Source organism: Balaenoptera ricei, chromosome 19, assembly GCF_028023285.1.
Source record: "Balaenoptera ricei isolate mBalRic1 chromosome 19, mBalRic1.hap2, whole genome shotgun sequence".
Lineage (NCBI taxonomy): Eukaryota > Metazoa > Chordata > Mammalia > Artiodactyla > Balaenopteridae > Balaenoptera > Balaenoptera ricei.
The window spans coordinates 17,522,333-17,548,077 of NC_082657.1; the positions used below are offsets into that span (position 1 = coordinate 17,522,333).

A 25,745-nucleotide genomic window follows, 5' to 3' on the forward strand; every position below is an offset into this window, starting at 1 on the left:
CTTGAACACTAACTGTATGATATACAAATTGCACATCTGTGAGTTTCTCTTAACTTTCCTAAGAAATAACCACCGTGGGCCAAGTTTTTAGAAGAAAACTATATTCTTTTAAAGAAAATGAAAATATTCTCAAAGGAAAAACTTAATTTAAGTCAAATCATATGCTTTTGTTGTGGAGCCTGATACACAGTGCTTTCCTGTAACGGGCAGGGCGCCCCCTCGCGGTCTCTCTCGACCGAGACCTGTGGCTGGAATTCTGCACGAGGTGTTCTTTTCCCGAGGCCGAGGACGGGAGGGTTTGGGAACGAGGAGCCAGGGATGGGAAGACCGGGGCGGGATGAAGGCTGAAAACGCCCAACGGAATCCCGGTGGCCAAAACCCGCAGTGACAACAATGGCCAAAGGGAGGGCTCCTTCACAGGCCCCACTCCCTAAGGGTGTCATTCCTCACCCTCTTCTGCGACCCCTCCCAAACAACGAACCCTTCCCACCCACCAGCGGGCCAGGCGCTTATGAGACAAACACGCGTGCCCTCCGCCAACCCCCGCCTCCCCGGAGCGTTCTTGAAGGGGGTCCCAGACCCCTTCTATACAGGGAAACTGGCTCCCGCCCCGAGGCCAGTCGGAGGACGGCGGCCGTGTACCCCGCGCCCCTGCACGTGGCAACGGCCACCTTCAGCCCCGTGACCCAGAGCCGGTCTGGGAGCCTGCCCCCGGGGCTACGGGGCACAGGGGGTCCCGAAACAGAAGGCGGGTGAGGGGGTGGGGGCGGGAGGCGGCCAGGGCCCGAAAGAAAGGAAGCCGTTTGAGGAGGCACAGACGGTGAATAAATATTAGTAGCTTCGCCGCGGGGCCGGCCCCTCGGACAGCAGCTCGGTGGCTGGTGGGAGTAGGGGTGGGGTGGGAGCCGGCAGCCGCGCCCACCCTGACACAGAGCTCCGACACTGACCTGGGTCACCCATCGCCGGCGCGCGCGCAAAAATATACTCGCGCAAAAACACGTGCGTGCGCAGGATAACACGCGCTCCTGAGCGAAAAAACGCGCGCGTGTGCACGCAGACACAAACACACGCGCGTGCGCGCCCGCGCGCGCACACAGACACGCCCCCAGGGTCGGGCTACCCGCCCCCAGCTCAGAGCTCGGTGACGTGCACAGCAGGTGAGGGAAGTGGGCCTGGCCGGAGGCGCCTTAGGTGGCAGCGGCGGCACAGCAGGTGGCCCTCCAGGGGGTAGCAGCGGCGTCCATCCTCCCCGCTCAGCTGCAGCCCGCAGTCCTAGGGAAGAACACAGTCCCGGCGCCAGAGTAAGCAAGGGAGGGGTGCATCAGAGATCTGTAGGACCCTGCCCACCTTCCGGAGGACTTTGGCCTTTACTCTTTGGGGGAAGGGGGTCAGGAGCCCAGTGCTGGACACCCCGAATTGGAGAGCGTCTTACACATCCAAAGGAGCCAGCCAGGAGGGAGGTAGTCGGCCACTAGGCTGGAGTCTGGGAGAGAGGGCTGGGCAGTAAATGGGGGCATCAGCATAAAAATGTTACAGTTTTTAACAACAAAACAACAGGAGTTTCTCCCAGGGAGTGCAGATAACGAGAAAAGAGAAGAGAACAAACAGCTGAGCTGTGGAAGCTCCAACTTTAAGAGAGGAAAGAAGAGGAGCAGAGCCAAGATTTTAGGGGAAGATAAAAGATGAAAACCAAAAACAGCCTGTCCTAAGGGCACAGTGCAGAGGGCGTCTAGGAGGGAGAGTCTAGGAAAGTTGCTGCGAGCTTAGGACAGTGACAACTGAGAATCATCTCCTGGATCCCCACATGGGGGTCACTGGTGACCTTGGGAAGGGGGGGGAAGGTCAAATGGCTGACCTCAGTGGCCTTAAGAGATAATGGAACGGAAGACCCGAAGACATCAAGTAAACAAGGAGTTTTGCTTTATGTCCCTTATCTTACCATTTTTACCACTTCAGGATATTTTATAGGCTAATTTTCTCTGTTTAACAAGTTATGTGATTCGTGTTTGACCTCTAACAGGCAGGAAATGTGAAGGGCAGCCATGGAGGATGGTGTGCTGCAAGCGACAGCGGGGCACCAGGCAAGACCTACTGGACAACTTTTTCCTTCCTTTCGCCACCCACCCCAAGAAGGCCCCTTTGGTCACACTCTCACTGCACCCAGGGCTGAACTACAACCTGGAAGCTTTGACACTTGTTACCCAAAGGCCCTGAGACCAACATCTGCCCCGCCCCACACAGGTGATGGAGCTGGGCTGTTGTGATGGAGCTTCATGTCCCAAGCAACTCAGGTCCCAGGTGTCCTCCATGTCCTGTCTGGCCACAGCCCCCTGTTCCCATCCAAGGGTCTCCCCTGGGGACAGCAGCACCATGTCTCACAGCCCCGAGGCGCTGGTTGTAATCTGCCTGCAGCTTGACCTGCTCCTGAACCCTCAGCATCAGCCTTTCCTTAAGGACTGAGCTTAGCGATCCCAAGGGGACACTGCAGTCCCCAGGATGGCAGAGCACGATGCCCTCCTACGGTTGCTGGAGGAACTGTGGCCCCTCTGCAGGCCATGCCTGCTCCTGATCCCCCTTCCCTGGTCCTCCAGCAGGATTCCTATTCCCTTTGGGCCACTTGCCCCCATCAAGGCAACCTGGTTCCAGATGGATGCTAGATTCCTACTGAAGGTTTCTCACTGACACGCCTGCTCTTCCCTGGGGGCTCTGAAACCCAACACTTGGTTTTTCTCCTACCTCTCGGTCAGTCACTCATTCTAGGCCTCCTGTGTGGCTGCTCTGCCTGAATGCATCCCCGGAATGTTGGAGCTCCCTGGGCTATCCTGAGCCGCCGCTCCTTCCTCTACAGCTCTTCCTGGAAGACCTCATTTACTCCCCTGGCTTCAGTGGCCATGTACATGCCCATGATGGGACTCCTGCTTCCGGCCATGACAGTAACAAGGACTGGATTTCCCGCCCTACCTTTAACAATGGCAAACTGGGCAAAATATATGAACGATGATTCTCAGACTCTGAACAACAGGCAACGCAGGCCAGTGATCTCTGAGAGAAGGGAAACTAATAAGGAGAGCCCTACAATTGCCCAGGTTACTACCTGGAGAGATTTTTCCAGGCTGCCCATTGGTCTCCCTGAATTGAGAATTTGGGGAGGCAAAGCAACTAGAAACCACAGGGCAGAGTATCAGAGAGGAAAGAGCTATGTATGCCAATGACTCCCAAACTCCTACACCTGTACCAGGGTTTTTATACTCCAGCACATCCGGCTGCCGCCTGGATAGTTCCGTTCAGGTGTCTCCAGCTACCAAAAGTGAGATCATCTAATGCCTTCCTCCTCTCACCCTCACTCTCTCCTGGGGTTGTAATGGACACCTTCCACCCCCTCAACTCCCACGTCCAATCACTAACCAAATCCAGTCCCTTGTACCATCTAACCAACACTAAACTCAGTCTACTTGCTGGAACCCAGGGCCACAACCTTGACTCTACCTGCCTCCTCAGGGAACCCCAGCCCCTACTCCCTCTTCCTCCATTCGTTCTCTGCGTGAGTGCCCTTTCTAAAATCTCAGTGACATCGCGTCATCCTTTTTCAATCCTTCTCCATTGCCCTCAGGATAAGTCCGGGCTCCTCAGCTCAAGTGGCCTTTAGTCCCCAGCTCCTGCCAACTTCTCCAGTGAAACAAAACAGCACACTCACCTTCACACCTTAGCACATTCTGCTTCCATTGCCTGAAAATGCCCTTCTCCCTGCTCCTTGGCTCTTATTCATCTTTCAAATCTTAGCTTGGGTGTCACCTCCCCCAGAAAGCCTTCCTTGATTTTCCAAGGCCTGCTATGTGCTCTGAAAACTCCCCTTGATAGCAATGATGACCCTGTATAAATACTGCCTGAGTACTTGTCTCTCTGGAGGATAAAGACTGTCTTTATTCTCTGTACATCAACAACACCCCAACACTGTACATCCTCGGGAAATATTTGACTGAGTGAGAAACGGGCTGAGAGGAACCATATCCTGGAGGGGAGGGAGAGAGCTCACTGGGGGGGGGGACAGGCAGAATGGGGCAGAACCATAGAGGAGGGGAGCCCCCAGAGTACCTGGGGAGAAGGCGGCCCGTGTGAGAGGGGGACTGCCCTGGCCGCCGGCCTTGCGGGGGGAGCCCCCCGAGTACCTGGGGAGAAGGCGGCCCGTGTGGGAGGGGGACTGCCCTGGCCGCAGGCCTTGCGGGGCCCAGGCTCACCTCGCAGTGATAGCACTCGACGTGGTAGTCTCTGTCCATGGACACCACACGGACGGTCGTCTCGCAGCCCTGGAGGAAGAGACAGGGCTTGAGGCGAACTGGGTGGTGGGCACATAACTACACGATGCGCTCCTGTCATGGGGGCCGTGCCTTCACACCCGTGTGAGCTCTGACGTGGGTGCTCCCACGGGGCCAGAATAGGCATCAGTGGGTGCACACGAATGGAGTGTGCCGTAGGCCTCCTCCCACGGCTGCAGCCGAGAGCACGCACGCTTGCTGATGGGAGCGGTCACGTGGGTGTCAGTGTGTGCGTACGTGCTCTTTTCAGTTCTTTGGAGTCAGGAAAGACCACTGCCAGGCCTGCTTCCCCAGGGCCAGCATGTGTGGAAGACCCAGTGCCGGAGAGAGGTGCACCACCCGAGGATGTCTCCCGCACAAACCGCATCCTTCTCTCGTCTGCTCCCTCACCGTCTCAGCTGCGAGCTCACAGAGCCCGGGGCCAGTCCTGACATCGACAGGCAACAGAGCTGAGGGGGCAGTGGGGCAGCCGAGCAGCAGGGGCCACCATTTCCCTCTAACTCATGCGGGGACACCTGCACCGTTCGTGCACTGGGCACAACACACGTCCCTCAGCCCAGAGGGACAGGGGGCAGGGGCGCCTGCTCATCCCTCCCACTGGGGCCCGAGACCTGGGGCCAACCCAGGCAGGACCAGCAGGGCCGGGCGGGGCCAGGCACCTGACCATCTCCAGGTGAGTGGTTCCTACCTGTGCAGGGAGGATAGGACGGGCACAGGAGGCACATTTTGGTGCAAAAACCCTGGAGGAATAAAGGAAACCAGAAGTGACCAGCTGAGTGACCAGAGGCCAAGGGCACGAGGACAGGTCCACCCATAGCAGCCCCATGACGTGGCCCGAGCATCAGGCCCCCTCGCCTTGTGCAGATATGCTGGGGTAGCAGCATCCTATGCCATGCCTTCTTGGCAGGCCTTTCATGTGGTGCCCCAATTCACCTCCACCCCATCACCTCCTCCAGGATGGCTTCTTCTGGTTCTGCCCCGGCCTCTCCCTCATGCTTCCTGTCAGTCATTGCCCCCTCATGTCCAGGCTTGGGCCTCCCCTAGCTGAGACCCCTGCAAAGCCTGGCTCCACACTGAGTACCAGGAACCGATGCCCAGCACCAACCCCATGCAAGGCAGCAGCACAGGAGCAGAGGTCCGAGGGCTGAGCCTGGAGCCACAGCAAGGGAGAATGGATCACCTGGTCACATGGCTACCGGATAGGCAGGAGACTCTGCAGAGACCCCAAGCCCCCCATTCCAGGCAGAAGAGTCCTGGCCTGGCCACTAGAGCAGCGGGACAGAAGCTAGATGGGGCAGCCCAGAGTCCCCACCACTCGGACGAGGGGGTGCAGGCAAAGGCAGGGGGAGGAGAGGACTGAGACAGAAGGCTCCAGGCAGAGATCTGCGCCTCGCCCCAACCACTGAGCACACAGCGGAGGCCAGAAGTGAGCAGGCCAAGAATGGAGGGCACAGACAGGCAGGCCAGGAAAGTACTCCTGGGGAGAGGCAGGGGAACCACGGGAGTCACACTGCTCCATAGCGCCGGCTACTCACGTGTGATAATCTCGGACACAGTAGATGTTGTTCTCCACGTCCACAGTGAAGGGCACCCCGTCCAGGCACTCGTTGCACACCGAGCACCGGAAGCAGCCCGGGTGGTAGGACTTCCCAAGGGCCTGAAGGATCTGGGGGCGGGAGGCACTGAAGGGTCAGTGTAGGTGGAAGGCTCAGCACAGCCCCCAGAAGACACTCTGGCTCTGAGCCCCTGGCAGGTCTCCAACAGGTCAAAGGGTGGGGTCCTTGACTCTGCGCATGTCAGAGGGGCTCCAGGAGCCTGGGGGAGGTTCTCACCATCTCCATGATGAGGTGTCCACACACGCTACACTTGTCAGCCGTTTGCTGGAACCCGGAGTACTGGGAGGGGACACAGGATCCAGGATGTTATGTGACAAAGGGGCACTCGCTGCCCAGCCAGCATCTGCTTCCTGGCCTCAGGTCACCACATGAATCAGAAGGAGGGTCCCCACCCCTGCTCCCACCCATGGCACCAGCCAGGGCACAGCTTTGACTCACCAGGAAGTCCTCCTGGCAGTACACTTTCTCACCCACATTGTAGAACGCCTTCCCGCGAAGTCGTCTCCCTGCAAGGATGAGGGTTGAGAAGGGGGTCCCTGGACTGCTGGAACCAGGGACGACGCTCCTGCTGCCATTTCTCAGCACCCTCCTCCAACAGACGAGAAGCCGATTGCAGACAAATTTTTAAATTTCCCTCTAATGTTATGTTATTATCATTACGCTAATTAATATTTTTTAAAAATTAAATAGAATATGTTGTTGACAAAACTGTGGTAAGAGGTTGTCAAAGCAAACGTATGAAGACCTGTTTCTCAAATGTAAACTGAAGTTCTGATAATTAAAAAAAAACATTTGCTGTAAGTTCAGTGGAATTCAGAGCAGACTCTGCAGAATGAATTTCTTTTTTTTTTTTTTTTTTTTACTTTTTCTTTATTTTATTTTTGGCTGCGTTGGGTCTTCGTTGCTGCGCATGGGCTTTCTCTAGTGGTGGCGAGCGGGGGCTACTCTTCGTTGTGGTGCACGGGCCTCTCTCATTGCGGTGGCTTCTCTTGTTGTGGACCACAGGCTCTAGGAGCATGGGCCTCAGTAGTCGTGGCTCAGGGGCTTAGCTGCCCCGTGGCATGTGGGATCTTCCCGGACCAGGGCTCGAACCCGTGTCCCCTGCATTAGCAGGCAGGTTCTTAACCACTGCGCCACCAGGGAAGCCCAAGAATGAATTTCTTAATCTAGAAATGTTAGAAGCACAACTCTCACCAGGAGAAGGAGCCCAATATAAAAAAAGGTATCCTTTATTCCAAGGATGCCAGGATAGTTCAACATTGGCAAATCAGTCAGTGTGATACATCACATTAACAAAATGAAGGATAAAAATCCTATGATCATCTCAAAAGACATAGAAAAAGCATTTAATGAAATTCAACATACTTTCATAATAAAAACTCTCAACAAAGCGGGTATAGAGGGAACGTACCTCAACATAATAAAGGCCATATATGACAAACCCACAGCTGATATCATAAACAATGGTGAAAAGCTAAAAGCTTTTCCTCTAGGATCAGGAACAAGACAAGGATGTCCACTCTCACCACTTTTATTCAACATAGTATTGGAAGTCCTAGCCAGAGCAATTAAGCAAGAAAAGGAAATAAAAGGCATCCAAATTGGAAAGGAAGAAGTAAAACTGTCACTATTTGCAGATGACATATTATATAGAGAAAACCCTAAAGACTCTATCAAAAACTGTTAGAACAAATGAATTCAGTAAAGTTGCAGAATACAAAATCAATACACAAAAATCTGCTGTGTTGGGCTTCCCTGGTGGCGCAGTGGTTGAGAATCTGCCTGCCAATGCAGGGGACACGGGTTCGAGCCCTGGTCTGGGAAGATCCCACATGCCGCGGAGCAACTAGGCCCGTGAGCCACAATTACTGAGCCTGTGCGTCTGGAGCCTGTGCTCCGCAACAAGAGAGGCCATGATAGTGAGAGGCCCGCGCACCGCGATGAAGAGTGGCCCCCACTTGCCGCAACTAGAGAAAGCCCTCGCACAGAAACGAAGACCCGACACAGCCATAAATAAATTAAAAAAAAAAAAAAAAAAAAATCTGCTGTGTTTCTTTAACTAAAAATGAATGATCAGAAAGAGAAAATAAGAAAACAGTCCATTTACAAGTGCATCAAAAAGAATAAAATACCTAGGAATAAATTTAACCAAGGAGGTGAAAGACCTGTATATTGAAAACTACAAGACATTAACGAAAGAAACTGAAGAAGACACAAATAAATGCAAAGATATTCTATGCTTATGGACTGCAAGAATCAGTATTGTTAGAATGTCCACACTACCCAAAGCAATCTATAGATTCAACACAATCCCTATCAAAATTCCAGTGGTTGCACTGTTGGTGGGAATGTAAATTGATACAGCTGCTATGGAGAACAGTATGGAGGTTCCTTAAAAAACTAAAAACAGGGGACTTCCCTGGTGGTGCAGTGGTTAAGAATCCGCCTGCCAATGCAAGGGACACAGGTTCGAGCCCTGGTCTGGGAAGATCCCACATGCCGCAGAGCACCTAAGCCCGTGCGCCACAACTACTGAAGCCCGTGCACCTAGAGCCCGCAAGCCACAACTACTGAAGCCCGTGTGCCTAGAGCCCGTGCTCCACAACAAGAGAAGCCACCGCAATGAGAAGCCCTCGCACCACAACGAAGAGTTGCCCCCGCTCACTGCAACTAGAGAGAGCCCGCAGGCAGCAACAAGACCCGACGTGGCCAAAAATAAATAAATAAATAAATTTATTAAAAAAAAAAAACTAAACTAAAAACAGAACTACCATACGACCCAGCAATCCCACTACTGGGCATATACCCTGAGAAAACCATAATTCAGAATAAGTCATGTATCACAAGGTTCATTGCAGCACTATTTACAATAGCCAGGACATGGAAGCAACCTAAGTGTCCATCGACAGATGAATGGATAAAGAAGATGTGGCACATATATACGATGGAATATTAGCCATAAAAAGAAATGAAACTGAGTTATTTGCAGTGAGATGGATGCACCTAGAGTCTGTCATACAGAGTGAAGTAAGTCAGAAAGAGAAAAATACCATATGCTAACAACTATATGTGGAATCTAAAAAAAAAAAAAAAGTTCTCATGAACCTAGGGGCAGGACAGGAATAAAGACACAGACGTAGAGAACGGACTTGAGGACACAGGGAGGAGGAAGGGTAAGCTGGGACGAAGTGAGACAGGACCACTGACATATATACACTACCAAATGTAAAACAGATAGCTAGTGGGAAGCAGCCGCATAGCACAGGGAGATCAGCTCAGTGCTTTGTGACCCCACCTAGAGGGGTGGGATAAGGAGGGTGGGAGGGAGACGCAAGAGGGAGGGGATATGGGGATATACGTACGCATACAGCTGATTCACTTTGGTATACAGCAGAAACTAACACAACATTGTAAAGCAATTATACTCGAATAAAGATGTTAAAAAAAAAATTCCAATGGTATTTTTAGAACAAATAATCCTAAAACTTACATGGAACCACAAAAGACCCTAAATAACCAAAGCAATCTTGAGAAAGAAGAAAAGAACTGGAGGCATCATGCTTCGTGATTTCAAACTGTATTACAAAGCTACAGTAATTAAAAAGTATGCTGTTGGCATAAAAACAGACACATTCATCAATGGATCAGAATAGCAAGCCCAGAAATAAACCCACACATATATGGTCGATTAATTAACAACAAAGGACCTCACATCTGTTAGAATGGCTATTATCAATAAGACAAGACGTACAAGTGTTGGTTAGGATTTAGAGAAAAGGGAACCCTCGTTCACTGTTGGTGGGAATGTAAATTGTTACAACCTCTGTGGAAAACAGTATGGAGGTCCCTCAAAAAATTAAAAATAGAACTAGCATATGACCCAGCAATTCCCTTTCTGGGTATTTATCTAAAGAAAACAAAAACACTAATTCACAAAGATATCTGCACCTCTATGTTCATTGCATCATTATTTACAATAACGAAGAGATGGAAACAATCTAAGTGTCCGTTGATGGATGAATGGATAAAAAAATTACACACACACACACACCAGAATATTATTCAGCCATAAAAAGAATGAAAATTAAATCTTGGCATTTGCAACAACATTGATGGACCTTGAAGGCATTATGCTAAGTGAAATAAGTCAGGCAAAGAAACACAAATGCCGTATGATCTCTCTTATATGTGGAATCTTTAAAAAACAAAAAAACAAAAAACAAGCTCATAGATACAGAGAAGAGTTTGGTGGTTGCAAGACACAGGGGGTTGGGGATGGAAGAAATGAGTGATGTGGGGTTTTTTTAGTTTAAACAAATTGAACAAAAACTTTAAAAGAAAAAGGCATCCTTGTCAAAACCAAAGCCCCAGCAGACCTATGAGAGGCATTCCCATTAGAGTCAGGAGATGACAACACCTAACCAGGAGCAAGAGGGAACCTCCCCCACCTGACGAAAGCCCCACAGCTCACATCAGACATAATAGTGAAATATTAAATGTTTTTCCTCTTAGGATTCAACAGTATACTAGACGTGCTAGGCAGTGCAATAAGACAGGTGAGAAAGGAAAAAATATAAACACAAATGACATGATTGTGTTATACAGAAAAACATAAGGAATCTATGAAAAAACTGCTAGAACTAATAAGTAGGTTTAGCAAAGCTGCAGAATAGGTGGTCAATATATGAAAACCAAAAATATTTTTATATTCTAGCAACAAGTGATTGGAAAATAAACTTACAATTTTTATTTTTATTATTTTTAATACATTTTACTAGCACCTTCAGTATTTCTTTTTTTTTTTTTTTAATATCTATTTATTTATTTGGTTGTGCCAGGTCTTAGTTGCAGGAGGTGGGCTCCTTTAGTTGCAGCTCGCAGGCTGCTTAGTTGCGGCTCACCAGCTCCTTACTTGCAGCATGTGGGCTCCTTAGTTGTGGCATGTGAACTCTTAGTTGCAGCATGCACGTGGGATCTAGTTCCCTGGGCAGGAATCAAACCGGGCCCCCTGCATTGGGAGCACGGAGTCTTAACCACCGCGCCACCAGGGAAGTCTCCTAAACTTACAAGTTTTAAAATGCATTTTTAACAGCATCCCAAAAAACCCATAAAATACTAAGGGATAAATTTAATGAAAGATGTGTCTGACTTTACTCAGCAAAGCCAAACTTTGCTGAGAGAAATTTTAAAAGAGCTACCTAAATAGAGAGATATACCACTGCTGGAAGACAGTTCTCCATTGGATCCCTTCCATTTCTGCACATCTTTCAAACGGCTTGCAGCTTTCATTCTGGATCTTTCCAAGGACATCTGTGGAGCAAACTGCTTAGAAGACAGAGATAGCATCTCCCTCTGAAGCAGAAGGCAGGTTGGTTTGCTGTTCAGTAAAAATAAAGATAATGTGCTTCTCTGGGATAAGAGTCAGACAGCTTTGCTGGCAGCCCGTTATAAAATCCTGGGGTTCCCTGAGCTCAGGGCTCCTCAGCCACGACACAGAGACCCACCGCGTGGGCAGCACGCACCTGGCATCCACGTCACCACTGTGGGACCAAGGAGGGCACACAGGACCGATGTGAACATGAAGCTCAAGCTGCCTGCAGTGCTGTATCTGTCCCAGGAAGGTCACGTCTCCAGCCAGCACCCGTGAAACACGGGCAGGCTAGCTAGTCAGCTTGCACGTCGGGAAAAACCTTGGACGCTGCACAGTTCCGACAACCATCTTCACGGCTTCCAACGTTCTCATATCAATTCTCCCCAAATTGATCTACACACTCAATGCCGCCCAATCAAGTTCTCAGCACTCTATTTTTTTTTTGTGGAAACTGATGTGCCAGTTTTTCAATTTATATAGACATACAAAGAACCCAGAATAGCCAAAATAATCTTGGAAAAGATCAACAAAACTAGAAAACTTACACTACCTATTTTAAGATTTACAGAAATCAAGACAACGTAATATTGCAGTAAGGAGAGACAAAAAGATCAGTGGAACAGAATGGAGGGCAAAAATAGACCCATAAATATTTCAACAAACATACAAGTGGGAAAGCAAAGTCTTTGCAGCACATGGTGCTGGAACAACTATATATTCATATGGAAAACAGAATAAGACTCAATTCCTTACCTCATACCATACATAAAAATTAACACGAAATGGTTATCAACCTAAACATGAGAAACCTAAAGCTTCTAGAAAAAGACAAAGGAGACTATCTTCACGACTTAACAGGGGAGAAAAAATTTTAAGTCACAAAAATAATAACCATAAAACAAAAAAAAAATGGAAGAAAATATTCACAAAACATCTGAAAAGAACTTTTACCATATATATTCCTATAACTAAATAATAAAAGACAACTCCCAATTTTAAAACTGGGCAAAAGAGGGACTCCCCAGGCGGTCCAGTGGTTGAGACTCCACACTTCCAGTGCAGGGCCTGCAGGTTCAATCCCTGGTCAGGGAACTAAGATCCCACGTGCTGCACGGCAAGGCCAAAAATTTTTTTAAATAAAAATAAAATTAAAAGGGAGTAAGAATTAAATTAAAAATTATTAAAAAAAAAACTGGGCAAAAGACTTGAACAGACTTCACAATAGAAGATATAAATGGCCAAGAAACAGAAGAAAAGATGCTCAAACCTCATTAGTTGTCAGGGAAATGCAAATTAAAACCACAGTGAGATACCACTTCAAACCCATTAGAATGGCTAAAATTAAAAAGACTAAAATACTAATTGTTGGCAAATATGTAGCATAACCCAACTCTCTTACATTTCTAGTGGGAGTATAAAATGATACAGCCCCTTTGGAAAATAGTTTGGCAGTCTCTTATGAAGTTAAACGTACACTTAGCCTATGACCCAGAAATTCCATTCCTTGGAATTTACCCAAGAGAAATGAAAACATTTGTCCACAAATGACCTGTACAAGAATGTTCATAGCACAACCTAGTATCTATCAACAGTTAAATGGATAAACAAATTGTGGTATATTCATACAATAAAAATGCTACTCAGCAATAAAAAGGAGTGAGCTACTGATACATGTAACAACATAGATCAAAAAAAAAAAGGCGGGGCTTCCCTGGTGGCACAGTGGTTGAGAATCTGCCTGCAAATGCACGGGACACGGGTTCAAGCCCTGGTCCGGGAAGATCCCATGTGCCACAGAGCAAGTAAGCCCGTGCGCCACAACTACTAAGCCTGCACTCTAGAGCCCGTGAGCCACAACTACTGAGCCCACGTGCTGCAACTACTGAAGCCGCGTGCCTAGAGCCCCTGCTCCGCAACAAGAGAAGCCACCGCAATGAGAAGCCCACACACTGCAACGAAGAGTAGCCCCTGCTCGCTGCAACTACAGAAAGCCCACGCGCAGCAACGAAGACCCAACAATGAAGACCCAACACAGCCAAAATTAATTAATTAATTTTTTTTTTTTTTAAAAAGAGAAAGAAAATAGTACATACTATTATGGTTGCATTTATATGAAGTTCTAGAACAGACAAAACTAATCTATGATGGTAGAAATCAGAACTCTGGTTGAGTGGATGTGATAGGAGAACATATGGGGATTAACTGAAGAAAAGGGAAGATGCAAGTTTCTCGGGTGTTTAAAATTTTCTGTAACCTTGTTAGGGGTGTGAGTAACATAAATGTACACATTTATCCAGAATCTTTGAACTATATACTTAGGATCTGTTTGCTGCACTGTATGTAAATTGTACTAAATTAAAAACAAAAACAAAGGTAAACCGAATATATCTTGTGCCAGAGTAAAGAAGTGCTCAAAGAACAATGGGGACATGTCAAAAGGGCACAGGAGTCAACTGGAAGGGACTTCCTCTGGCCAAACTTGAGACAATATGAGCATCAAAAAGAATAATGATGGTACTGCAATACATTACATGAATACAAGTCCATAAGTAATAAGAATACTCATAAAAGAAAAAATGTATTTGCCCCTGTTCGAGTTTTTTCCTTAATAAAAAGTTTTCAGGGACTTCCCTGGTGATCCAGTGGTTAAGACTCCACACTTCCACTGCAAGGGGCACGGGTTCGATCCCTGGCTGGGGAACTAAGATCCCACATGCCACACAGAGTGGCCAAATAAATAAATAAAATAAAATAAAGTTTTCAAACATCCCCTAGGGAAATGCACCTTCAACATACACCTCAATGAATTCCCACAGACTTCCACAATCAGAAATTACAAAACACATGAGGAAACAAGGTATCATCACCAAGAGTGAGGAGAAACAATAAACAATAGAAGTAGGACTTCAAAAGTCATCAGCTATTGGGATAATTAGATACAGAATACAGAACAGGTAGGTTTAATATGCTTAAAAAATAAAAACAGATGTCCAAAACATGAAACTACAAAGATTTCTTGGACACGACATTAAAAGCAATGCTGTACCCCAGAGGAATGTGAGGAGACAAGTGAAAGACCCAAAAAGAAGAAAAAGCAAAAGCCCTGGGAGGCTCCTCAGGAGAATGGAATGGAAGACCCATGTGTCTCCTCCAAACCCAAAAGAAAGAAATCTTTTTCCAAGGAGGAGCTGGTTAGTAGTGATCCTGAAGAGACAGCTGGCAGTGGAAGTCTTCCCAAGAGGAAGAAATCCGTCCCTAAAGAGGAACCAGTTAGTGACCCTGAAGAGTCAGGAAGCAAGAGGGTCCCCGAGAAAAAGAGGAAATTCTCTTCCAAGGAGGAGCCACTCAGCAGTGGACCTGAAGAGGCTGCTGCCAGCAAGAGAAGTAGCTCCAAGAAAAAGAAAAAGTTCCGAAAGCTATCCCAGGAAAATTAGAATGGACATTTCCCTAGTAGGGCATAACTTGCAGAGATATTTCCCAACCCATCCCCTATAGCCCAATAAAAATAAAAATTAAAAAAAAAAAAAAAAAAAGCAATGCTGTAAACAAACAAACAAAAATGATCCTTGGCAGTTATGTTTGTGGCAGTATACGGTTTGTTTTCCCATATGCTTCACAGTGTCTTTTAACAAATAGAGGTTTTTAATTCAAATGTAGCCAAATTTGTCAATCCCCTCTTTTAAGTTTGGCAGTTTTTGTATGAAAAAAAATTTTTTCTTAACCAGAAGATTGGTAAAGATACGTTTCTATATTTATTTCTAAAATTGTCAAGTTTTTCTTTACCCATTTAGGTCTTTGATACACCTGGATTTAATTTCATTATTTTATATGGATAACCACTTTTCCCAGAACCATCTGCAATGCTGTCTCTATCACCCATCAAGTTTTCACACAGACATGGGTCTGTTTCTAAACTCTCCACTCTGTTCCGTTGGTCTATTTGTCTATCCTTGCCCCAGTACCACATGAAATTAATTAATGTAACTATACAATATATATTGACACCTGGTAGTGGAAGTTTGCCCAACCTACTCTTCTTCAAGATCATCTTGATTATTCTTAGCCTTTTGCTCTTCCATTTAAATTTTAGAATTAGCTTGTCAAATTCACGAAAACCTGCTTAACTGGAATAACGCATTATAGATCAATTTGGAAAAACTGACATCTCAACACTATTTTATATACCCATGTTCAACAGTATATGCATATTGACATGATTATGCTATATTTATTTTTCTTGTCTTACTGCAATGACTAGGACCTCCAATACAATGCTGAATAGAAGACATGGTTGCAGGCGTCATTGTCCTTTCCTCTTTTAAAGGTCCATTTTTCTTATATTTCACCACTGAGTATGATGTTTGCATAGATTTTTAGTAACCAACTTTTATCAGGTTGAGAAAGTTCCTTTTTATTTCCAGTTTGCTAAAATCTGAATGTCAGATTTTATTGACTGCTTGTTCTACTCCTATTGAGATGATTATATAGGTTTTCTTCTTTAGTTTGTTAACGAGGTGAGTTACATTAACGAATTTTCTATTGTGACTCCACTAGTATTCTTCAGATAAGCTCAACTTGGTCATAATATATTATCTTGATTCACACGCTGCTGAATTCACTACCAGTGGAAAGAAGAAGGGAATAAATAAAGAATACAAGAAAAATTCCCAGAACCGAAGGGCAAGTCTCCAGTCTAATGGGGCTCTTTGTGTATGCAGCATAACCAATGGCACAAAGCCTACACCAAACATAAATAAAGTATCCTAAGTCAAGTAGCTGCAATGCACAATTTCAGGAGCACCATTCCTGTTGTATTTATGTAAGTGGCACCCCCTGCAACTGTGCAGTTCACAGCCCTTTCCAGAGGCTATTACAGGATTTGCTCAGTGATAGCCCTCTTCCTGAGATCTCCCAAAAGGAAAAAAAACAGATCACACACACAAAAATGAGAATCAGAATGGCATCAGAATTGAGCAGCAACCATGGCTTCGGGAAGATAAATCTATGACTTCAAAATGCTTAGTGAAAATTATTTCCAATTTGAAAATCTATTCCCAGTCTAACTACAAATTGTGAGGGTTGAATAAAGGCATTTTAGACACAACAGAATTCAGAAAATTTACCTCCCACATTGCCCTGCTTAGACAACTCCAGCAAAACACTGGACAGTTTTGGTTGTTTCACAGCTTCGATTCCTCCCTACTTCTCCAAGTTGTGTTCAGTAACCAACCTTACCTCAGACAGCCTGGTGTGTTTAAGGGAAACCTGAATCCACTCCCCTATCCATGGATGGGCTTGATTAGTATAAAGCTAATTCTTCTTCCCTTATAATGGTTCAGAGACTCAGGCAAGTAAGTCAATCAAATCATAGCACTCCCCCCAGCCACAGGGCTTGGTTCAGGAATGGATGTGTGAGATGATCTGGCCAATGATATATAGGAAGATGTTTGTTAGATGTTTACTGGAAGAGAAGTTTCCCCACCCCAAAAACATGACCAGAAGAAATGGCCCCTCTTCCTCCAGACCAGTGGTGTCCCAATGGAAGTGTCAAGCTGCCTCAGACATTTCACTACCATAAGAGAAGTTGCCCTAAGGATAAAGCCAAACCCAAGGGAAACACAGCCAAGCTATTCATAGGGCCTAAGCCACTAGATCAATCCCAGCCTGAAGCTAGCCCTATCTCTGGGCTCCCAGTTCAATGAGTCAAGAAATATTCTTAGAGTTTAAGCCTCCTCAGCAGCTTTTCTGTAATCTGCAGCTGAAAGCTTCTAGGAGACAGTGGATTCAATCCAACCAATATACATGGGAAGGCACAGAATGAACACTCCACAGGGGTCCAGAGAGCAACTGGCTCAGACTAAGGAGAGGCCAGGGGCTCCAAGGGGGAACTCAAAAGAATGCCTACTAAAATGGGGCAACTGGAGTGGGGAGAGGAAACTGAAGGATATAAGTCAAGACAATGCAAGGAGAAAAAAAGGTTAAAAAAGAAAATTCCAGGAAAAGTAAATGACTATAGAAAAAAGGAGATATAACCCCAGTATAATTCTTGGTTCTGCAGTGAATAATATTTACATAGTCATATATTATAGTGATATAAACCTGGTTTATTGACTTAATCACAACTTATGATGGCTACACTGAGAAGACGGAAGGAGAGAGGGGAGAACAGTCAGCCTAAGAACCTATTCCTCATCTACCACAGCAAACATATGTAAATCATTTCTAAAATTGATAATCAAGAAACAGCAGTGTATGCTGTTAGAATATGGAGGTGCCTACTAGATGAAGTTGCTAAAAAATACTAAGTGGCTGCCCCCGGGGAACAAGACCGGGGTAGAAAGGTAAGTGGTTTTTTGCTATTGCAAAAATAGCTTCTCAGGACTATCTGACTTAACACTGGGTACATATTACACTTTTTTTTCTTTTAACATCTTTATTGGAGAATAATTACTTTACACTGGTGTGTTAGTTTCTGCTTTCTAACAAAGTCATATTACACTTTTATAAAATAAAATGTTTTGTATTAAAATGTTTTGTGTATATAAATAAAAGAAGTCTTCTCAGGGCAAAGCGTGAAAGAACAGTAAGAAGATCAAGATTGCAGACTTATTAGGTCGGTTGGATTATAGTTACTTTTTTCTTTTTATAATTTTGTCTAGGTTAAATTATAACATTTATATTTTATACAGTGTGTAAAATTAGGACAAAAAATATATTGTAGGGAAAAAAATATTAGCCCCATATCCAGGCAGGCAGAAGGCACATCTCTGGCTCCACGAGCCCTACCCAGGCAACCGAGAGACATCAGTACCCTGCCCAGGACAGAGGTTCCAAAGCCAAGGGCTAGAAGGGCAGCCTTTCCCTGTGGCCAGCAAAAGGCTCCTCCCTGGCCTCACGCCTCCCTCCCCAGGGCCCAGCAGATCTCCCCAGGAGCCTGGGCCTCTCAAGCAGACTAGGCCAGAAGAAAAGGGGCCACAACTCAGCCTCCTCCACACTCCAGCCTGGGCCAGAGCTGGGTGGTCCTTGTGCCTGGGACTTAGGTGCAAGGGGATCCGCAGTGCAAGAGGGACAGGGGAGAGGTTACCTACCACAGGAGTTGCAGGTGAAGCAATCGGTGTGATACAGGCTCCCCATTGCCTGGCACGCCTGCCTCGCTCCATAGATGCCAAGCCCACACTTGATGCAAATACCTATGGAAGAGGCAGGAGAGAGCAGCGATTAGCACCAGGACTGTGGACTTGAATGGACGTGCATCTGACTCCCAGCCCTAATGCTGCCCAGCCACGTGATCTTGGGCAAGGAAATTCCACAGGCCTCCATCGCTCCATTACTAATGGCTAACATGGGGACAGGAAGGGTACCACTACTTATAGGGTTTGCTGCTGTTGTTGGAGGACTCAAAGAGTTTAGCAGAGCACCTGGCAAGTCAGAGCTAACTGACACTGTCCACACCATCAAAATTACAATGACATGTTTATACCTGGAAAGTTGCTCTAAGCCCCTTCACCTTGATCTGCTCGTGGACAGAGGGAAAATCCTTTCTGCTGTCTATGAACCGAAAAGAATGAAGACCACAAAGGCACAACCAGGGCAGAGTCCCTGACCCTCCCAGCCACACCTCCCTCATCTGTACAGTAAGGTCAATTTATTCTCTTGTTCAGTCAACACATGGACACTGACACCCCACATAGTTTAGGTGCCAGAGACTTTGCAATGCACCAAACAAATCCCCCCGCTCAAGGAGCCTGTATTCCAGTGGAGAGAGATGGATAACAGGTAAATCCCATCTCAGGTAGAAACAAGTGCTATGGAGGAAAAGAAGGCTGATTAAGAATATATGTCTGAGTGTGTGATTTTCAAAGAGGATGGTCAGAGAAGGCCCCAGTGACAAGGTGACATCTGAGCAAAGGTCTAAAGAAAATAAGACAGGGAAGTTGCTCTGCAGGGAATAACTGGGTGGACTTGGGGACCACGTCAGGGTGGGGTGCTTGGCAGGCAGGGGAGGGGTGGTAAGGAGAGGGGTGACCAGCAATGTCAGCGCAAAGGCCAGCACTAGCCTTAGGGAACTCTCTAGCCAGCCCTCCTGGAGACCCTGGAGACTGCAGGTGGCCAGCCCAGACATCAGAGGACCTCTCACAGACTCACCAAAGGTCTCCCATGCCACAAAGGGCATGGAGACGGGCCCCACCTGCCCCCTGGACCCTAAGTCTTCTGGCTGCTTCAGGACATGCTGCCTTCACCCTCTCCTTCCTGCTTTTGCTTTCCACCAGATCTCTCTCCTTAACATTTACCATGGCTGAGCGTCTCCCACCTTAAAAAAAACCTCCCTCCCCGATCAGCCACCCCATTTTCCCCCTCCCCTCAGTCAAGGAAGCAAGCTTAGTCCACATCCTGTCATCTCCTAACGGTGCAGATTTATGGACTTTCTCTTCTGATCTTGCTAAAGGGGGCCCTCTCCTCCTCTCGGGTCTCCAGAATATGACCCGCACCTGGCTTTCTAGTTCTTCTCTCTTCCCAGTTCTATTGGGTATTCCCTTGCTCAGTCCTGGGTCTCCCATGCCTCAGTCTCCCCAGGGGAAGGAGAGACAGTTCAGATGCCCTCAAACCAGGCAGGAATGTAAAAATGGCTGGTGGGCACCCAGGTGAATGGAGAAGAGAGCCATGGCCGCCGGAGGTCACAGACACGCCTCAGCTCCACTGACGGCTACCGGGGAGGAATGCAGGGCCAGCACTTCTAAAGATTCTGATTTTTCAAGAAAAGCTAGAAATCTAGATTTGTGCATGAAATCTTTCCATACTGAAATTAATTGTTAACTTAAACGTTTTGAGAATTTGAAAGCCAAACACACCACGTCTACAGGTCTCCACACGTGGCTTTAACCCAGTGCCATCTGCTGCCAAATGCTCACCCCTGCCGAGGCTCCTGGCACTCTGCCCAGCCCGGATCCCTCTCCTGAGCCACTAATCCACCTCCCGGATGGCCCCAGACCACCTCAGGTCCAGAAGAGAGCTCTTCCTGCCCAGAAAACGGCACTTTCGCATAACCAGGTTTCAGGAAGCATCCAGGTCTACTCTGTCTTTCTCACCTCCAACTCTGAATCGGGTTCCTCTGTTCCCTACTCTGGACTTCATTCCCTCCTCTCACTCCCACTGGCCCGATTCAACGTCATCAATTCTCATCCCACTTGCTGTTTCAACAGCCTCCTCACAGCACCCCACCTTGGCCCCCAATAATCCATCCCCAAAATCGCAGCCAGACTTATCTTTCTAAAGTGAAAATGACCCACCCTCACACCTTCACTCTCGTCCATCAACTTTGAAAACCTGACCTTGTCATTTGACTAAGTTACCAGAAAACACGATGCAAGGAGCAAAAAGTCGGCTGCCTATTGGAAGCAGAACAGAAGGATGGGTCAGAGGGGAAGTTATGAACTTGTATTATTTGTTTTTCGGTTCTGTTTGATTTTTTGCTAAATATGAGCTTGCACCACTTCAATGAAAATACACTGAAGAAGGACAACCAGGACCATGAGGTACCTCCAAAATCCAAGGAGTAGACTGTTTCGGAGAAGAGTTGACTCCACCTTTGGGATGCAGTAAGATCCAGACCAACAAGACCTGGCAAATGCCCTCTGGTGTTTGGGGCTGAGGCTGGGGCATCGCCAGGGTGCTGAGCAAGAGCTGGGTCAGTCCAGTGGGAGGAGACAGAGATGGCTGAGGGGAGATCGAAAGCACATAAGCAAAGACGATGTCAACCAGACACTAGGATGAGAAGACGGGATGAAAGGGCGGATGAGACCTTGGAGCCATACAGGTTTGGGTTTGTTGTTCTTTCTTATTTTTGTTGTTGCTTAATGAAAGACCCTTATACATATTTATAACCAAAAGAAAAGGGCCAGTGGAAAGAGGAAAGCTGAAGATGGAGGAGGTAGAGGTTGGAGATGGAAGGACCTTCATCCTCAGACCTGGACATGGACTTGAGAGCCTTCAGGGAAGGGACAGGAAGCCAAGACTGCAACTGCTGACCCCATTATTCTCAGCAAAGTAGAAAGCACGGGCAGGGCCGAGGAGAGAGGCAGGCTGTTGAGGCACTGAAAGAGGGAACTGACCAAGGCTAAGAGTGATGGGTGGTGCCCAGAAAAGCACCAAGGTTAAAGACCATCACTCTGAGGCCTAATACAGCAACAGAAAAGGGGGCTGCAGCACTGACTTGGAGCCAGGGTTCTGCAAGGCAGACAGCAATTAGAGGAATCAGAGGTAGTGGTGAGACGCAGGCGGCAACCAGAACTGAAGACAGCTGAAGCGAGGCAAATCCAGGGTGTGGCCTTGGGGGTGGGTGGCTGAAGAGAAGGCAGAGAGGTCACCAAAGTTAATGAGGTTCTGGAGGCCTGAGGCTGTCGGCTGGCTCGCGGCAGCAGAACTTGGTCAGGAGAGATGTCCATGAAAGACAGAGAGCAGCCAGGAGGTGAGCGGGTGCCAGCGCCAAGAAGAAGGGATGGACAGAGAGGAAAAAACACTCCAAGGGTGAGGTTTATCAGAGATCTCTTGAGCTCATGCTACCTGCAGACTTCCTTTTGTAAAATGTTGTATTATTCAGGTTGATCTGTATGTAACTGCCACTTTCATAGCTCCAAAAGGTGGAATATCGGCAGTAAGATATCAGCAGTTCAAGCAAATAGCTGCTCGTATTTTTAAAAAATCAGGAAAATGTTACCTAGATCTGGCTTCTCTTAAAAAAGAAACCAAAGATCTATCATCACTCACCTCCCACTCCCACGTGGCTTCAACAGGAGCAGCAGGTCCCATTAGAAAGGATGACCCATCAGCCCCTTCACTTCTCCCACTACCTGCCCCGGTCTTCACACAAAGATTCAGGAGTAGCTACGGAGGCCCAGAGAACACACCACTGCCCAGGCCCTGCAGCGAGTGGGGACAGGAAAAGGGGCGGTCCCCCCCGGGAGAGAGCGCTGGAATCTCATTCTCTTCAGAAGGCAGCCCAGCTTCTGCTCCTGGTACCTGCCTGGCATGAGAGGCAAAGGCTTCCTACTCCCTCCCTGCTCCCAGGCGGTCTGACAGCAGCCACAGGACCTACCAGACCACAAATTCTCATCGTGATGCTCCTAGATGAGCAGGTCCCCTCCCAAAGGCAGGACAACCCTTTGGCCTACACACTCCCTTGACCACCTGACCCCTCCTGGGCTGCAACCCCAGGGAGCATAACGGAACTGTACACATCCTTACTTGTCTCCTTTTGCCCACATTCTTCCCTCGGCCTGCAATGCCCCCATTGCCTGTCCCATACAACCTCCTTCCCTCTCAAGATCCAGTTCAGGGCAGTCCTGAGCTGCTAGCTGGAATGAACCATGAAATACAAACTCCAGGACAGCCTCAGTCCCAGACATGATAACCACCACCCCCTCCAAAGCCAGGTGCCTGCTTCTCAGTAAGGGAGGGAGGGAAGCCCCTCTCCAGGCCTCCTCTCAGAACCTCAAGCCTCAAGCTGTCCAAAGCACTTGGGATCCAAGGGCCAAGGTCAGACGGGGAAAGGGAGGCTGTCAGAGACTGGTGGTCTTTGCAAATGATGTGAAGCAGGATTCCCTTCGGAAACATCCCATATACACAGCACAGCCGAGAGCGAGGACAGCCCAGGAGGACCAGCTTAGTCTCCCCCCCTCCCCCCCAGCGTGGGCTTCTCCTCCCTCAAAGACTCTACTTCCAGCCACTACCATTATCAAAGCCTCAGGTCAGGCGGGCTCCGGTGGTATCCAGGCCCCGCCACCTCCCTGCCCCTGTTCACAGCCCGTACTGCTGGGGGAAGGGAAACACACAGCTTCGGCTGACCAGCTGATCACAAAGCATCGAGTACGATGAGCTGAGGTAAGTGCCAAGGGTTACGAAGAAATTATTCAAAAATAGCTTTTTCTGCCTATTAACGTGACTTTTTCTCTAAGTTAGGGGCAACGCATCCACTGACTTTGCCAGAACTCCCGGCCCGGAGACCCAGAGGCTAAACCACTGTCCTAAACAAGCCCCAGACCTGGAGGTTCACACACACACTCCGTCTGCGGGAACAAACGTCGCCAGCTCCCCAGCCCCAAGGGAGGGAGACACGCTTTTTGCAGCCCGGTCCCTCGTCCGAAGCCCAGCCCCAGGCCCACCCAGCGCTCTCCTCGGCCGAACCGGCCGCCTACCCGGAGGTCGTCCCCGACCCCCGACGAGGACAGCGGAGGCCCGGGGCCCGGGCGCGCGGGCCGCGCGGCCGCGCTCGCTCACCGAAGTAGTCCCGCGCCGTGCGCGCCTCCAGCGCCCGCTCCAGCTCTCGGGTCAGCGCCTCCAGCCGCCGCTCCGCCGAGCTCGGGGCGCCCTCCCGGCCCGGGGGCAGCTGGAGCGAAGGCAGAGCGAAAGGGGCCGGCCCGGCGGGCTCCGGGGAGCGAGCCGGCGCGGAGCAGGCGCCGGGCAGGAGCAGGTCGGGGTAGGCGCCGGCCGAGCCGCGGGAGCCGAGGCTGGACACGCTGGAGCGCGCGCTGCCCACCGACGGCGGCCCGGGGCCCGGGCGCGGATCCGAGCGGCCCGAGCGCGGGCTGCCGTGGCGCTGGTCGTAGCCCAGGCTGATTCCGCTGGAGCGGGCGCTGCCGCTGCCGCCGCCGCCGCCGCCGCCTCCGTCGGAGCCCGCCAGGCTAGCCCGCGGGCTGCCCGCCGGCTGCGCGCTGAGCTCGGGGGCCGCCGCGCGCCGCGGGCCTCGCTCCCCGCGGCTCAGTCCGTCCACCCCGGCCTCGGGGCCGCCGCCGCCGCTGCCCTGCCCTCTGCGGCCCAACGCCTGCGCCGCCTCGTCTCCCGGCCCGGGCCGCGGCCCCCGCCGACCCCGGCCCGGAGAGTTGCAGCCCGGCTCCAGCTCCCGCAGGGCCAGCCCGGCCAGGAGCAGAGCCGCCTCGTCCGCGGCCGCCCGGGAGCGCTGCATGGCCCGGCCCGCCGGCCCCGGCGCGTCACCTCCGCCTCCGCTTCCCGCCGCCGCTCCGGCCGCGCCGCCGCATCGTCCGCCCGAAGCCCGGAGCCCGCCCCGGGACCCCTGGGCGCGGGGCGGGGCCGGCGCCCGGCCGGGGTCGCTCTGCGGGCCACGCGCGGTCCGGGGGCCGCGGCGCTCCGCTCGGTGGTGCGCGCAGCGGAGGAATGTGCGCTCGGAGGCGCCGGGCCGCGTCCCCTCCTCCCTGCGGCTGAGCGGGGGGCGGAGGGACTCCTTTGTGGGGGCAGGAATGCGAGGAAGGAGACGGCGCTGCGGCCTCTGGAATGTGGGGGGAGTGGCGGCGGCGGAGCCGCGGTGTCCGCGCTTCGCCGCGAGCTCGGAGGGGCGCAGAGCCTGGGCTGGGCCGCCGGGGCGTGCGGCTTGGAGCTGGCGCTCGAGTGGCGGAGCGGCCAGCTGTGGCGCCGCGGGGCGGGGGTGGGGGCGGCCCGGGCTCCGTTGTGCGTCGACCGTCGGGCCTCTGGAAAGATCCCGTATCCCCGCGGGCTGAGCTGGAGGCGGCTCCCCCAGTCCCGGCCAGCGAAATATGAGCAGTTGACAAACGTTTCCCACATCCTCCCCCATCTTACTTCCCATCGCCGCCACGGTTTCAGGCGCTGGGCCGAACAAGTTCGGCCTTGGGCAGAAGCGCTGCACCCATACGCCCCAGGACACCGGAGACCACTGCGCGTCTCCACCAGATGCGACCCCAGCATCTAGCGTGACCCCGAGATCCTAGCGTGTCCCAGGGCCATGTGGCTGCGCACTGGTTTCGGGTGCCCCCACCTGCCTGGTGGGGAAGGCGCCTTGTACTAGGAGCTGGGGCTGGATGGAGACTGGTCCCCAAGGCTGGTCGCCGTTCACAAGCGCCCAAGGCCAGGCGAGGCCGGAAACAGGCCTCGGGCTAAGCCAGTGGGCGGGGAAGCCTCAGTTGTGACCCACAGGCAGTCACCAAGAGATGTGAGGACTCCTCCTTTTTCCAGCACCTGCCCACAGGGGCTTGGGTGAGGCGCCAGTCCTGGGACGGGATAGGGCCTTGGGGCCACATGGTGGGGGAGGGGAACGAGAGGCGACTAGGGCTTTGTCCTCCAAAATACAAGCTACAAAGCCCTTGTCATACATTTCAAACAGCTTGTAGGAAAGAAAAGCAAACCATTATCTGTCAGGACCTGTGGATCCAGGAAAACAACCTTGAGTGGAAGAGTTCTCTTATTTCCAGGCACCTCCCTCCTCAGAGGATTCCAGGAAGGCACCCACAGTGTCTCAGGGAACAGGAAGCCTGGATGGGGAATGGTCCCGGTGCAGACTGAGCAGGGCTCTGGCCTCAACATTGCTGAGGAGCTCACTGTGGCACATTCTCAGCTGTCAGGGGAGCAGTGTCCGACCCAACTACTCCTCCCTCCTTCCACCTCTCAGAGCTGGAAGAATTCCAACCCCTACAACCCAGG

The 25,745-nt window shown here is 50.0% G+C and overlaps 1 protein-coding gene across 6 annotated transcripts; it reads right to left on the reverse strand.

Moving 5' to 3' along the window:
• Window positions 1–84: 84 nt before the first annotated feature.
• Window positions 85–24,684, reverse strand: WTIP (WT1 interacting protein). Of its 6 annotated transcripts, none has more exons than XM_059904329.1 (9): window positions 23,574–24,676; window positions 20,838–21,014; window positions 18,389–18,490; window positions 6,368–6,435; window positions 6,146–6,208; window positions 5,849–5,995; window positions 5,002–5,053; window positions 4,236–4,304; window positions 85–1,272 (listed from the first exon to the last, which is right to left on the reverse strand). In XM_059904329.1, the coding sequence occupies exons 1-9, from the start codon at window positions 24,256–24,258 to the stop codon at window positions 953–955; spliced, it is 1,683 nt and encodes a 560-aa protein (XP_059760312.1). In that variant the 5' UTR covers window positions 24,259–24,676; the 3' UTR covers window positions 85–952. The 6 variants fall into 6 exon arrangements, with proteins under 6 accessions (XP_059760312.1, XP_059760313.1, XP_059760314.1 ...); XM_059904331.1 differs by having other exon boundaries at window positions 1,034–1,272; window positions 5,849–5,979; window positions 23,574–24,670; XM_059904330.1 differs by lacking the exon at window positions 20,838–21,014 and having other exon boundaries at window positions 23,574–24,670.
• Between the last annotated feature and the right edge of the window lie 1,061 nt (window positions 24,685–25,745).